At 39.2% G+C, this 16,206-nt stretch overlaps 1 protein-coding gene across 2 annotated transcripts in view; it reads left to right on the forward strand.

Annotated features, from left to right (window-relative positions):
- The window catches only part of LOC146465102 (uncharacterized), a 37,816-nt gene that overhangs the window by 11,683 nt on the left and 9,927 nt on the right, over window positions 1-16,206 (forward strand). For both annotated transcript variants that reach the window (XM_085129017.1, XM_085129018.1), the window contains 2 exons: window positions 391-692; window positions 1,118-1,252. In XM_085129017.1, the coding sequence (XP_084985143.1) occupies window positions 391-692; window positions 1,118-1,252 (437 nt within the window). The remainder of the gene's footprint in view (window positions 1-390; window positions 693-1,117; window positions 1,253-16,206) is intronic.

Genomic DNA, 16,206 nt, shown 5'->3' on the forward strand with positions numbered 1-16,206 from the left:
TTTAATTTTTATCCATAAAACTTTACTTTTTGTAGCCTGTTTATCACAGTTTTCAACTACCGTAATAATCAAGATTGCCGTTTGTGCTTTATGGGTATCTTCAGTATATTTGTTGTTAATTCAGCGGTTAAGGTGCTGCTTTTATTGAAGATAGTTTATACCTGCAGTTTAACGCTTTTCTCTTTAATTCATTGCTAGTTATCATATGTGCTATCTAGTTTAATTTTGTAAATTTCAAATTGTTCCTCAACTCTTTTTACTCAGGGCACAAATGATGTAACCAACTTGCATTGGTGAAGGTCATGTTGCTGCTAATAAGCGTCATAATTTTTGAGTTTAAAAGCAAAAATATAATCTAATCTAACATTTGTCGTGTGGGTGTATTCACAGGTGAGACGTCCTCAGGAAAAAGCAGTCTGGTGAATCTTTTGCTGGAAGTAGAGATTCTTCCATCTTTCTCTAGAGCCACGACTTCCACCATCTGCGAAATAAAACATGGAGAAAACCCCAAAATTGTGGCCCATTTCAAAGATAAGGATCCTAAAACAGGGAAGCCAACAAGGACCGTTTTATTACAGAAACCGACGGGATCCTCCCAGCAAAGCTACCTCGAGCAGATCTCTCCTTACGTTGCTGAGCAAGGCTCCAGTTTCAAATTGGTTGAGTTCTTTTTACCGCACCCACTTTTGAAGGTAAAACTTTGGGAGAAACTTTAGCTTATACTAAGAATACTATTAAAACTGTGTTTAAAAAATGTAAACAAAGCCTTATTTAAGTGAATTAAACATATCGAAAAAAGGTTTATTTCAGCAGATATGGGAATAAGTGTACTAGTTTATTTGCACACACGTAGTGCATGATGGAAACTGTCCAAGATTTCCTTAAAGTGTCAAGTTGGCCAACAAGGGCCGATTTTGTTAACACTTCCCACAAATACGTTGGGTCTAATCGTTCATGGTTTATGCTTTTTGGGTGTCAACGTTTTTGCGATCGAGTGTATACTCGGTCCTGCCGTGCAATATAGTCAATCGGTATAAGCGCCACTAGGTTCAGACTTTAATTGATGGGATACCCTTACCCTCAGGCCAACACATTTGGTTTTTTTTTTATAATTTAGAATGGGATAATGATAATTGACAGCCCTGGTATTGGCGACGAGATGGACGATATCGTCATTCAGTACCTACACAAGGCCTTTGCCTTCATTTATGTAATTGACAGTCCACGAGCAGGCGGAATTCAGAAAAACGGGGTAAGTACCGACCAGTGCTCCACTAGTCACTACCTCCCAGCGTTGTTTACCCAAGCATCTTAAAATAGCGTCAGATTTAAGTCATAAAAAATATAAGCTGCTCAAAGTATCGAAACATTTATTCTTTACGGATGTAACAGTAATAACAGCCTTGAAGGATATTTTATCAGAAAACATATGTAACCCTCACCTATTTATAACGCACACCTGTATGTGACACTCCCCTATAAGTAAACCCCTCCTATATGTAACCCTCTCCTATATGCAACCCTAACCTATATGTAACCCTCCCCTCTATGTAACCCTCCCCTATATGAAACCTACCCCTAAATGAAACCCACCCCTAAATATAACCCCCTCCTATATGTAACCCTCTCCTATATGTAACCATCCCCTATATGTAACCCTCCACTATATATAACCATCCCCTATATCTAACCCTATCCTACATGCTACACTCTCCTAAATGTAACCCCCCTATATGTAACTCTTTCTTATATGTAACCTTTTCCTATAAGTAACCTTCTCCTAAATGTAAAACTCCCCTATATGTAACCCTCTTCTATATGTAACCCTCCCCTATATGTAACACTCCATTATATGAAACCTTCCCCTATATGTAACCCTCCCCTGTATGTAACCCTCCCCTATATGTAACCTTTTCCTATATGTAACCCTCCCCTATATGTAACCTTTTCATATATGTAACCCTCCCCTATATGTAACCTTTTCCTATATGTAACCCTCCCCTTAAATGTAACCCTCCCCTATATCCAACCTTATCCTATATGTAACCCTTCCCTATATGTATCCCTCCCCTATATTTAACCCTCCCATATATGTAACCCTCCCCTATATGTATCACTCCTCTATATGTAACCCTCCCCTATATGTATCCCTCCCCTATATGTAACCCTCCCCTATATGTAACCCTCCCCTATATGTATCCCTCCCCTAAATGTAACTCTCCTCTATATGTAACCCTCTCCTATATGTAACCCTCCCCTATATGTATCCCTCCCCTATATGTAGCCCTCCTCTATATGTAACCCTCCCCTATATGTAACCCTCCCCTATATGTATCCCTCCCCTATATTTAACCCTCCCATATATGTAACCCTCCCCTATATGTATCACTCCTCTATATGTAACCCTCCCCTATATGTATCCCTCCCCTATATGTAACCCTCCCCTATATGTAACCCTCCCCTATATGTATCCCTCCCCTAAATGTAACTCTCCTCTATATGTAACCCTCTCCTACATGTAACCCTCCTCTATATGTAACCCTCCCCTATATGTAACCCTCCCCTATATGTATCCCTCCCCTATATGTAACCCTCCCCTATATGTTACCCCTTTCTTATATGTAACCCTCCCCTTATATGTAACCCTCCCCTATATGTAAACCTTTCTTATATGTAACCCTCCCCTGTATGCAACCCTCCCCTATATGTAACATTTTCTTATATGTAACCCTCCCCTATATGTATCCCTTTCTTATATGTAACCCTCCCTCCCCTATATGTATCCCTTTCTTATATGTAACCCTCCCTCTCCTATATGTAACCCTCCCCTAGATGTAATTATTTCAATTATCTAACCCTCCCTTATATGTAACCTTTTAATACATGTAACCCTCCCTGATATGTAACCCTCCCCTATATGTAACCCTACTCTATATGTAACCCTCCCCTATATGCAACCCTCCCCTATATGTAACCTTTTCCTATATGTAACCCTCCCCTTTATGTAACCCTTTCTTATATGTAACCCTCCCCTGTATGCAACCCTCCCCTATATATAACCCTCCCCTATATGTAACCCTCTTCTATATGTAACCCTCCCCTATATATAACACTCCAATATATGAAACCTTCCCCTATATGTAACCCTCCCCTGTATGTAACCCTCCCCTATATGTAACCTTTTCCTATATGTAACCCTCCCCTATATGTAACCTTTTCATATATGTAACCCTCCCCTATATGTAACCTTTTCCTATATGTAACCCTCCCCTATATGTAACCCTCCCCTATATGTAACCTTTTCCTATATGTAACCCTTCCCTATATGTAACCCTCCTCTATATGTAACCCTCCCCTATATGTAACCCTCCCCTATATGTAACCTTTTCCTATATGTAACCCTCCCCTATATGTAACCTTTTCATATATGTAACCCTCCCCTACAGTAACCTTTTCAGATACGCAACCCTCCCCTATATGTAACCTTTTCATATATGTAACCCTCCCCTATATGTAACCCTCCCCTATATGGAACCTTTCCCTATATGTAACCCTCCTCTCTATGTAACCCTCTTCTATATGTAACCCTCCTCTATATGTAACCCTCTTCTATATGTAACCCTCCCCTATATGTAACCCTCCCCTATATGTAACCCTCCCCTATATGTTACCCTCCCCTATATGTATCCCTCCCCTAAATGTAACTCTTCTCTATATGTAACCCTCTCCTATATGTAACCCTCCCCTATATGTATCCCTCCCCTATATGTAGCCCTCCTCTATATGTAACCCTCCCCTATATGTAACCCTCCCCTATATGTATCCCTCCCCTATATTTAACCCTCCCATATATGTAACCCTCCCCTATATGTATAACTCCTCTATATGTAACCCTCCCCTATATGTATCCCTCCCCTATATGTAACCCTCCCCTATATGTAACCCTCCCCTATATGTATCCCTCCCCTATATGTAAACCTCCTCTATATGTAACCCTCCCCTATATGTAACCCTCCCCTATATGTATCCCTCCCCTATATATAACCCTCCCCTATATGTTACCCCTTTCTTATATGTAACCCTCCCCTTATATGTAACCCTCCCCTATATATATCCCTTTCTTATATGTAACCCTCCCTCCCCTATGTGTATCCCTTTCTTATATGTAACCCTCCCTCTCCTATATGTAACCCTCCCCTAGATGTAATTATTTCGAATATCTAACCCTCCCTTATATGTAACCTTTTAATACATGTAACCCTCCCTGATATGTAACCCTCCCCTATATGTAACCCTACTCTATATGTAACCCTCCCCTATATGCAACCCTCCCCTATATGTAACCTTTTCCTATATGTAACCCTCCCCTTTATGTAACCCTTTCTTATATGTAACCCTCCCCTGTATGCAACCCTCCCCTATATATAACCCTCCCCTATATGTAACCTTTTCTTATATGTAACCCTCCCTCCCCTATATGTAACCCTCCCCTATATGTAACCCCTTCTTATATGTAACCCTCCCCTATATGTAACCCTCCCTTATATGTATCCCTCCCCTATATGTAACCCTCTTTTTATATGTAACCCTCCCCTATATGTACCCTTTTCGAATATGTAACCCTCCCCTATATGTAACCCTCCCCTTTATGTAGCCTTTTCGTACATGTAACCCTCCCTGATATGTAAGCCTCCTCTATATGTAACCCACCTCTATATGTAACCCTTTTTTATATGTAACCTTCCCCTAAATGTAAACCTCCCCTATATGTAACCCTCCTTTATATATAGCCCTCCCCTATATATAGCACTCCTCTACATGTAACCCACCCCAATATGTAACCTTTTCCTATATATAGCCCTCCCCTACATCTAACCCTCCCCTAAATGTTACCCTCCCCTATATATAACCCTCCCTTATCTATAGCCCTCCCCTATATATAGCCCTCCTCTACAAGTAAACCTCCCCTAAATGTAACCTTTTCCTATATGTAGCTCTTCCCAATAGGTAACCCTTTTTTATATGTAATCTTCTCCTATATGTAAGACTCTCCTATTTATAACCCTTTCCTATATGTAGCCCTCCCCTATTTATAACCCTCCCCTATATGTAGCCCTCCCCTATATGTAACCCTCCCCTATATGTAATCCTCAACTATATGCAAGACTCTCCTATTTATAACCCTTCCCTATATGTAGCCCTCCCCTATATGTAATCCTCTACTATATGTAAGACTCTCCTATTTATAACCCTTCCCTATATGTAGCCCTCCCCCCTATGTAATCCTCTACTATATGTAAGACTCTCCTCTTTATAACCCTTCCCTATATGTAGCCCTCCCCTATATGTAATCCTCTACTATATGTAAGACTCTCCTATTTATAACCCTTCCCTATATGTAGCCCTCCCCCCTATGTAATCCTCTACTATATGTAAGATTCTCCTCTTTATAACCCTTCCCTATATGTAGCCCTCCCCTATATGTAATCCTCTACTATATGTAAGACTCTCCTATTTAAAACCCTTCCCAATATGTAACCCTCCCCTATATGTAGCCCTCAGCTATATGTAATCCTCTACTATATGTAAGACTCTCCTATTTATAACCCTTCCTTATATGTAACCCTCCCCTATATGTAACCCTCCCCTCTATGTAATCCTCTACTATATGTAAGACTCTTCTATCTGTCAGACTCTTCTATATATAACCCTTCCTTATATGTAACCCTCTTCTATATGTAGCCCTCCCCGATATGTATTCCTCTACTATATGTAAGACTCTCCTATTTATAACCCTCCCCTATAAGTAAACCCCTACTATATGTAAGACTCTCCTATTTAAAACCCTTCCCAATATGTAACCCTCCCCTATATGTAGCCCTCAGCTATATGTAATCCTCTACTATATGTAAGACTCTCCTATTTATAACCCTCTTCTATAAGTAATCCTCTACTATATGTAAGACTCTCCTATTTAAAACCCTTCCCTATATGTAACCCTCCCCTATATGTAGCCCTCCCCTCTATGTAATCCTCTACTATATGTAAGACTCTTCTTTTTATAACCCTTCCTTATATGTAATCCTCTCCTATATGTAGCCCTCCCCTCTATGTAATCCTCTACTATATGTAAGACTTTTCTAGTTATAACCTAATTCTTTATATGTAACCCTCTCATGCTATATGTAGCCCTCCCCTGTATATAATTCTCTACTATATATAAGATTTTCCTATTTTTAACCGTTCCTTATATGTAACCCTCCCCTATATGTAATCCTCTACTATATGTAAGACTCTCCTATTTATAACCCTTCCTTATTTGTAACCCTCCCCTATTTGTAGCCCTCCCCTATGTGAAACCCTTCCCTATATGTAGCCCTCCCCTATATGTAACCCTCCCCTATATGTAGCCCTCCCCTATATGTAATCCTCTACTATATGTAAGACTCTCCTATTTATAACCCTTCCTTATTTGTAACCCTCCCCTATATGTAGCCCTCCCCTATGTGAAACCCTTCCCTATATGTAGCCCTCCCCTATATTTAACCCTCCCCTATATGTAGACCTCCCCTATATGTAATCCTCTACTATATGTAAGACTCTCCTATTTATAACCCTTCCCTATATGTAGCCCTCCCCTATATGTAATCCTCTCCTATATGTAGCCCTCCCCTATTTGTAACCCTCCCCTATATGTAGCCCTCCCCTATATGTAATCCTCTACTATATGTAAGACTCTCTTATTTATAACCCTTCCTTAGATGTAACCCTCCCCTATATGTAGCCCCCCCCCTATATGTAATCCTCTACTATATGTAAGACTCTCCTATTTATAACCGTTCCCTATATGTAGCCCTCCCCACTATGTAATCCTCTACTATATGTAAGACTCTCCTATTGATAATCCTTCCTTATATGTAGCCCTCCCCTATATGTAATCCTCTACTATATGTAAAACTCTCTTATTTATAACCCTTCCTTATATGTAACCCCCCCTATATGTAGCCTTTCGCTATATGTAATCCTCTACTATATGTAAGACTCTCTTATTTATAACCCTTCCCTATATGTAACCCTCCCTTATATGTAGCCTTCCCCTATAAGTAATCCTCTACTATATGTAAGACTCTCCTATTTATAACCCTTCCCTATATGTAACCCTCACTTATATGTAGCCCTCCCCCATATGTAATCCCCTACTATATGTAAGACTCTTCTATTTATAACCCTTCCTTACATGTAACCCTTTCCTATATGTAGCCCTCCCCTGTATGTAATCCCCTACTATATGTAAGACTCTCCTATTTATAACCCTCCCCTATAAGTAATCCTCTACTATATGTAAGACTCTCCTATTTAAAAACCTTTCCCTATATGCAACCCTCACCTATATGTAATTCTCTACTATATGTAAGACTCTCTTATTTTTAACCTTTCCTTATATGTAACCCTCCCCTATATGTAGCCCTCCCCTCTATGTAATCTTCTACTATATGTAAGACTCTTCTATTTATAACCCTTTCTTATATGTAACCCTCTTATGCTATATGTAGCCCTCCCCTATATGTAATCCTCTACTATATGAAAGACTTTTCTATTTATAACCTTTCTTTATATGTAACCCTCTCATGCTATATGTAGCCCTCCCCTATATGTAATTCTCTACTATATGTAAGACTCTCTTATTTTTAACCATTCCTTATATGTAACCCTCCCCTATATGTAGCCCTGCCCTCTATGTAATCCTCTACTATATGTAAGACTCTTCTATTTATAACCCTTTCTTATATGTTACCCTCTCATGCTATATGTAGCTCTCCCCTATATGTAATTCTCTACTATATGTAAGACTCTCTTATTTTTCACCGTTCCTTATATGTAACCCTCCCCTATATGTAGCCCTCCCCTATATGTAATCCTCTACTATATGTAAGACTCTTCTATATGTAACACTCTTCTATTTACGGTATAACCCTTCCTTATATTAACCCTCTTCTATATGTAGCCCTCCCCTATATGTAATCCTCTACTATATGTAAGACTCTCCTATTTATAACCCTCCCCTATAAGTAATCCCCTACTATATGTAAGACTCTTCTATTTAAAACACTTCCCTATATGTAACCCTCCCCTATATGTAGCCCTCCCCTCTATGTAATCATCCACTATATGTAAGACTCTCCTATTTATAACCCTTCCCTATATGTAACCCTCCCCTATATGTAGCCGTCCCCTATATGTAATCATCCACTATATGTAAGACTCTCCTATTTATAACCCTTCCTTATATGTAATCCTCTCCTATATGTAGCCCTCCCCTATATGTAGCCGTCCCCTATATGTAATCATCCACTATATGTAAGACTCTCCTATTTATAACCCTCCCCTATAAGTAATCCTCTACTATATGTAAGACTCTCCTATTTAAAACCCTTTCCTATATGTAACCCTCCCCTATAAGTAGCCCTCCCCTCTCTGTAATCCTCTACTATATATATGTAAGACTCTTCTTTTTATAACCCTTCCTTATATGTAATCCTCTCCTATATGAAGCTCTCCCCTATATGTAATCCTCTACTATATGTAAGACTTTTCTATTTATAACCTTTCTTTATATGTAACCCTCTCATGCTATATGTAACCCTCCCCTATATGTAATTCTCTACTATATGTAAGACTCCCTTATTTTTAACCGTTCCTAATATGTAACCGTCCCCTATATGTAGCCCTCCCCTCTATGTAATCTTCTACTATATGTAAGACTCTCCTTTTTTCATAACCCTCCTCGATATGTAGCCCTCCCCTATATGTAATCCTCCCCTATATGTAGCTCTCCCCTATTTGTAATCCTTTACTATATGTAAGACTCTTCTATTTATAACCCTTCCTTATATGTAACCCTCCCCGATATGTAGCCCTCCCCTATATGTAATCCTCTACTATATGTACGACTCTCCAATTTATAACCCTCCCCTATATGTAGTCCTCCCCTATATGTAATCCTCTACTATATGTAAGACTCTCCTATTTATAACCCTCCCCTATATGTAATTCTCTACTATATGTAAGACCCTCATATTTTTAACCGTTTCTTATATGTAACCCTCCCCTATATGTAGCCCTCCCCTCTATGTAATCCTCTACTATATATAAGAGTCTCCTATTTAAAACCCTCCCCTATATGTAGCCCTCTCCTATATGTATCCTCTCATATATGTAGCCCTCCCCTATATGTAATCCTCCCCTATATGTAGCCCTCCCCTATATGTAATCCTCTACTATATGTAAGACTCTCCTATTTTAAACCCTTCCTTATATGTAACCCTCCCCTATATGTAGCTGTCCCCTATATGTAAATCTCTACTATATGTAAGACTCTTCTATTAATAACCCTTCCTTATATGTAACCCTCTCCTATATGTAGCCCTCTCCTGTATGTAATCCTCTACTATATGTAACACTCTCCTATTTATAACCCTCTCCTATATGTAGCCCTCTCCTATATGTAATCCTCTATTATATGTAAGACTCTCCTATTTATAACCCTTCTCTATATGTAGCCCTCTCTTATATGTAGCTCTCCCCTATATGTAGCCCTCCCCTATATGTAATCCTCTACTATATGAAAGACTTTTCTATTTATAACCTTTCTTTTTATGTAACCCTCTCATACTATATGTAGCCCTCCTCTATATGTAATTTTCTACTATATGTAAGACTCTCTTATTTTAAACCGTTCCTTATATGTAACCCTCCCCTATATGTAGCCCTCCCCTCTATGTAATCCTCTACTATATGTAAGACTCTCCTATTTATAACACTCCCCTATATGTTACCCTCCCTTATATGTAATCCACTCATATATTTAGCCCTCCCCTATATGTAATCCTCCCCTATATGTAGCCCTCCTCTATTTGTAATCCTCTACTATATGTAAGACTCTTCTATTTATAACCCTTCCTTATATGTAACCCTCCTCTATATGTAGCCCTCCCCTATATGTAATTCTCTACTATATGTAAGACTCTTTTATTTATAACCTTCCCTTATATGTAACCATCTCATGCTATTTGTAGCCCTCCCCTATATGTAATTCTCTACTATATGTAAGACTCTCTTATTTTTAACCCTTCCTTATATGTAAACATCTCCTATATGTAGCCCTCTCCTCTATGTAATCCTCTACTATATGTAAGACTCTCCTATTTATAACCCTCCCCTATATGTAGCCCTCCGTTATATGTAGCCCTTCCCTATATGTAATCCTTCCCTATATATAACCATCCCCTATATGTAACCCTATCCTACTTGCGACACTCTCCTAAATGTAACCCCCCTATAGGTAACTCTTTCTTATATGTAACCTTTTCCTATAAGTGACCTTCTCCTAAATGTAAAACTCCCCTATATGTAACCCTCTTCTATATGTAACCCTCCCCTATATGTAACACTCCCCTATATGAAACCTTCCCCTATATGTACCCCTCCCCTGTATGTAACCCTTCCCCATATGTAACCTTTTTCTATATGTAACCCTCCCTTATATGTAACCTTTTCATATATGTAACCCTCCCCTATATGTAACCCTCCCCTATATGTAACCCTGCCCTATATGTAACCTTTTCAAATATGTAACCGGGCCGGGCCTCCCCTATATGTAACCCTCCCCTATATGTAACCCTCCCCTATATGTAACCTTATCCTAAATGTAACCCTCCCCTATATGTAACCCTCCTCTATATGTAACCCTCCCATATGTAACCCTCCCCTATATGTAACCTTTTCCTATATGTAACCCTCCCCTATATGTAACCTTTTCATATACGTAACCCTCCCCTATATGTAACCTTTTCATATATGTAACCCTCCCCTATATGTAACCTTTTCATATACGTAACCCTCCCCTATATGTAACATTTTCCTATATGTAACCTTCCTCTATATGTAACCCTCCTCTATATGTAACCCTCTTCTATATGTAACCCTCCCCTATATGTAACCCTCCCCTATATGTAACCCTCCCCTATATGTTACCCTCCCCTATATGTATCCCTCCCTTAAATGTAACTCCCCTGTATATGTAACGCTCCCCTATATGTAACCCTCCCCTATATGTATCCCTCCCCTGTATGTATCCCTCCTCTATATTTAACCCTCCCCTATATGTAACCCTCCCCTATATGTATCCTTCCCCTATATGTAACCCTCCCCTATATCTTACTTTTCCCTATATGTATCCCTCCCCTATATGTAACCCTCCCCTATATGTATCCCTCCCCTATATTTAACCCTCCCCTATATGTAACCCTCCCCTATATGTATCGCTCCCCTATATGTAACCCTCCTCTATATGTAACCCTCCCCTATATGTAACCCTCCCCTATATGTATCCCTCCCCTATATGTAACCCTTCCCTATATGTAACCCTTCCCTATATGTATCCCTCCCATATATGTAACCCCCCTCTATATGTAACCCACCCCTATATGTTACCCCTTTCTTATATGTAACCTTTCCCAATATGTAACCCTCCCCTATATGTAACCTGTTCCTATATGTAACCTTCCCCTATATGTATCCCTTTCTTATATGTAACCCTCCCTCCCCTATATGTATCCCTTTCTTATATGTAACCCTCCCTCCCCTATATGTAACCCTCCCCTTGATGTAATTATTTCGAATATGTAACCCTCTCTTATATGCAACCCTCACCTATATGTAACCTTTTCCTATATGTAACCCTCCCTTTTATGTAACCCTTTCTTATATGTAACCCTCCACTGTATGCAACCCTCCCTTATATGTAATCCTCCCCTATATGTAACCCTTTCTTATATGTAACCCTCCCTCCCCTATTTGTAACCCTTTCTTATATGTAACCCTCCCCTATATGTAACCCTCCCTTATACCTATCCCTCCCCTATATGTAACCCTTTTTTTATATGTAACCCTCCCCTATATGGACCCTTTTCGAATATGTAACCCTCCCCTATATGTAACCGTCCCCTTTATGTAGCCTTTTCGTACATGTAACCCTCCCTGATATGTACGCCTCCCCTATATGTAACCCACCTCTATATGTAACCCTCTTTTATATGTAACCCTTCCCTAAATGTAACCCTCCCCTATATTTAACCCTCCTTTATATATAGCCCTCCCCTATATATAGCCCTCCTCTACATGTAACCCTCCCCAATATGTAATCTTTTCCTATATATAGCCCTCCCCTACATCTAACCCTCACCTAAATGTAACCCTCCCCTATATATAACCCTTCCTTATCTATAGCCCTCCCCTATATATAGCCCTCCTCTACATGTAAACCTCCCGTATATGTAACCTTTTCCTATATGTAGCTCTTCCCAATATGTAACCCTTTCTTATATGTAATCTTCTCCTATATGTAAGACTCTCTTATTTATAACCCTTTCCTATATGTAACCCTTTCTTCTATGTAATCCTCTCCTATATGTAGCCCTCCCCTATATGTAATCCTCTACTATATGAACGACTTTTCTATTTATAACCTTTCTTTATATGTAACCCTTTCATGCTATATGTAGCCCTCCCCTATATGTAATTCTCTACTATATGTAAGACTCTCTTTTTTTTAACCGTTCCTTATATGTAACCCTCCCCTATATGTAGCCCTCCCCTCTATGTAATCTTCTCCTATATGTAAGACTCTCCTATTTATAACCCTCCCCTATAAGCAATCCCCTACTATATGTAAGACTCTCCTATTTGAAACCCTTCCCTATATGTAACCCTCCTCTATATGTAATCCCCTATATGTAATCCTCTACTATATGTAAGACTCTCTTATTTATAACCCTCCCCTATAAGTAATCCTCTACTATATGTAAGACTCTCCTATTTAAAACCCTTCCCTATATGTAACCCTCCCTTATATGTAGCCCTCCCCTCTATGTAATCATCTACTATATGGAAGACTCTTCCATTTATAACCCTTCCTTATATGTAATCCTCTCCTATATGTAGCCCTCCCCTATATGTAATCCTCTACCATATGTAAGACTCTTCTTTTTATAGCCCTTCCTTATATGTAATCCTCTCCTATATGTAGCCCTCCCCTATATGTAATCCTCTACTATATGTAAGACTCTCCTATTTAAAACCCTTCCCTATAAGTAATCCTCTACTATATGGAATCCTCTACTATATGTAAGACTTTTCTATTTATAACCCTTCCTTATATGTAATCCTCTCCTATATGTAGCCCTCCCCTATATGTAATCCTCTACTATATGTAAGACTCTCCTATTTTTAACCCTCCCCTATATGTAGCCCTCCCCTATATGTAATCCTCCCCTATATGTAGCCCTCCCCTATTTGTAATCCTCTACTTTATGTAAGACTCTTCTATTTATAACCCTTCCTTATATGTAACCCTCTTCTATATGTAGCCCTCCCCTATATGTAATTCTCTACCATATGTAAGACTCTTCTATTTATAACCTTTCTTTATATGTAACCCTCTCATGCTATATGTAGCCCTCCTCTATATGTAATTCTCTGCTATATGTAAGACTCTCTTATTTTTAACCTTTCCTTATATGTAACCCTCTCCTATATGTAGCCCTCTCCTCTATGTAATCCTCTACTATATGTAAGACTCTCCTATTTATAACCCTCCCCTATATGTAGCCCTCCCTTATATGTAGCCCTTCCCTATATGTAACCCTTCCCTATATGTAGCCCTCCCCTTTATGTAATCCATTACTATATGTAAGACTCTTCTATTTATAACCCTTCCCTATATGTACCCCTCCCCTACATGTAATCCTCTACTCTATGTAAGACTCTCCTATTTATAACCCTCTCCTATATGTAGCCCTCCCCTATATGTAACCCTCCCCTATATGTAGCCCTCCCCTATATATAATCCTCTACTATATGTAAGACTCTCCTATTTATAACCCTCTCCTATATGTAACCCTCCCCTATATGTAGCCCTCCCCTATATGTAATCCTCTACTATATGTAAGACTCTCCTATTTATAACCCTCTCCTATATGTAGCCCTCCCCTATATGTAGTCCTCCCCTATATGTAATCATCTCCTATACGGAAGACTCTCCTATTTATAACCCTTCCCTATATGTAACTCTTTCCTTTATGTAGCCCTTCACTATATGTAATCTTCTTCTATATGTAACCCTCCCCTATATGTAGCCCTCTCTTATATGTAATCCTCTACTATATGTAAGACTCTCCTATTTATAACCCTTCGCTATAGGTAACACTTTCCTATATGTAGCCCTCCCCTATATGTAATCCTCTCCTATGTGTAACCCTCTCCTCTATGTAACTCTCTGCTATATGTAACCCTCTCCTATAGGTAAATTGCTGTAAGACTCTTCTATTTATAACCCTCCCCTATATGTAGCCCTCCCCTATATGTAACTCTCCCATATATGTAACCCTCCCCTATATGTAGCCCTCCGTTATATGTAGTCCTCTACTATATGTAAGACTCTCCTATTTATAACCCGCCCCTATATGTAGCCCTCCCTTATATGTAGTCCTCTACTATATGTAAGACTCTTCTATTTATAACCCTCCCCTATATGTAGCCCTCCCCTATATGTAACCCCCCCATATATGTAACCCTCCCCTATATGTAGCCCTCCCCTATTTACAACCTTCCCTTATATGTAGCCCTCCGTTATATGTAACCCTCCCCTACATGTAACCCTCCCCTATATGTAGCCCTTTCCTATATGTAACTCTCCTCTATATGTAACCCTCCCCTACATGTAACCCTCCCCTATATGTAGCCCTCCCTTATATGTAACCCTTCCCTACATGTAACCCTCCCCTATATGTAGCCCTCCCCTATATGTAACTCTCCTCTATATGTAGCCCTCCCCTATATTTAACTCTCCTCTATATGTAGCCCTCTCCTATATGTAACCCTTCCCCATATGTAACCCTTCCCTATATGTAACCCTCCCTTATATGTAGCCCTCCCCTATAAGTAATCCTCTACTATATGTAAGACTCTCCTATTAATAACCCTTCCCTATATGTAACTCTCCCCTACATGTAATCCTCTACTTTATGTAATCCTCCCCTATTTATAACCCTCCCCTATATGTAGCTCTCCCCTATATGTAATCCTCTACTATATGTAAGACTCTTCTATTTATAACCCTTCCTTATATGTAATCCTCTCCTATGTGTAACCCTCTCCTATATGTAACTCTCTGCTATATGTAACCCTCTCCTATAGGTAAATTGCTTCCTATAGGTAACCCTCTTCTATATGTAGCCCTCTCCCATAGGTAACCCCCTCCTATATGTTATTCTCTCCTATATGTAACCATCTTGTATATGTAACCCTCTCCTATATGTAACCCCCTCCTATATGTTACTCTCTCCTATAGGTAACTATTTCCTGTATGTAACTCTCATCTATATGTAACTCTCTTCTATATGTAACCGTCTTGTATATGTAACTTCCCCCTTTATGTAACCCTCTCCTATATGTAACCCCCTCCTATATGTAACCCTCTCCTATAGGTAACTATCTCCTATATGTAACTCTCTCCTATATGTAACTCTCTTCTTTATGTAACTGTCTTGTATATGTAACTCTCTCCTTTATTTAACCCTCTCCAATATGTAACCCCCTCCTATATGTTACTCTCTTCTATATGTAACCATCTTGTATATGTAACCCCGTCCTATATGTAACTCTCTCTCCTATACATAATCCTTCCCTATATGTAACCTTGTCCTATATGTATCCTCTTCCCTTTTCCCTTTAAAAGGCCTTTGATACAGTTGATTACAATATTTTAATACGTAAATTATAATATTACGAAATACGACGAACTAGTCTTAAATGGTTTGCTTCTTACTCAGTAGACAATCGAACTCAAATCTGTTTTGTAAATTGTTGTTCGTCAACCCCGAAATGAATGTCATTCGGTGTTCCACAAGGAACAATTCTAGGACCTCTTCTATTCTTGTTGTATATCAATGACTTACCGAATTACTTGCAGTTTTCACAGACTAGGATGTACGCTGACGATACCAGCTTGACGTTTGCTAGTACTGACGTTAACCATTTAAATAATTGTCCTAATTATGATCTAAGTAAAGTGTAAACTTGGTTATCAGCCAACAAGCTTACTTTAAACCTAACAAAAACGGAGTTTATGCTAATTGAATCTAGGCA

Source organism: Pavona decussata, unplaced genomic scaffold (genome assembly GCF_977016875.1).
Source record: "Pavona decussata unplaced genomic scaffold, jaPavDecu1.1 SCAFFOLD_157, whole genome shotgun sequence".
Taxonomy (NCBI): domain Eukaryota; kingdom Metazoa; phylum Cnidaria; class Anthozoa; order Scleractinia; family Agariciidae; genus Pavona; species Pavona decussata.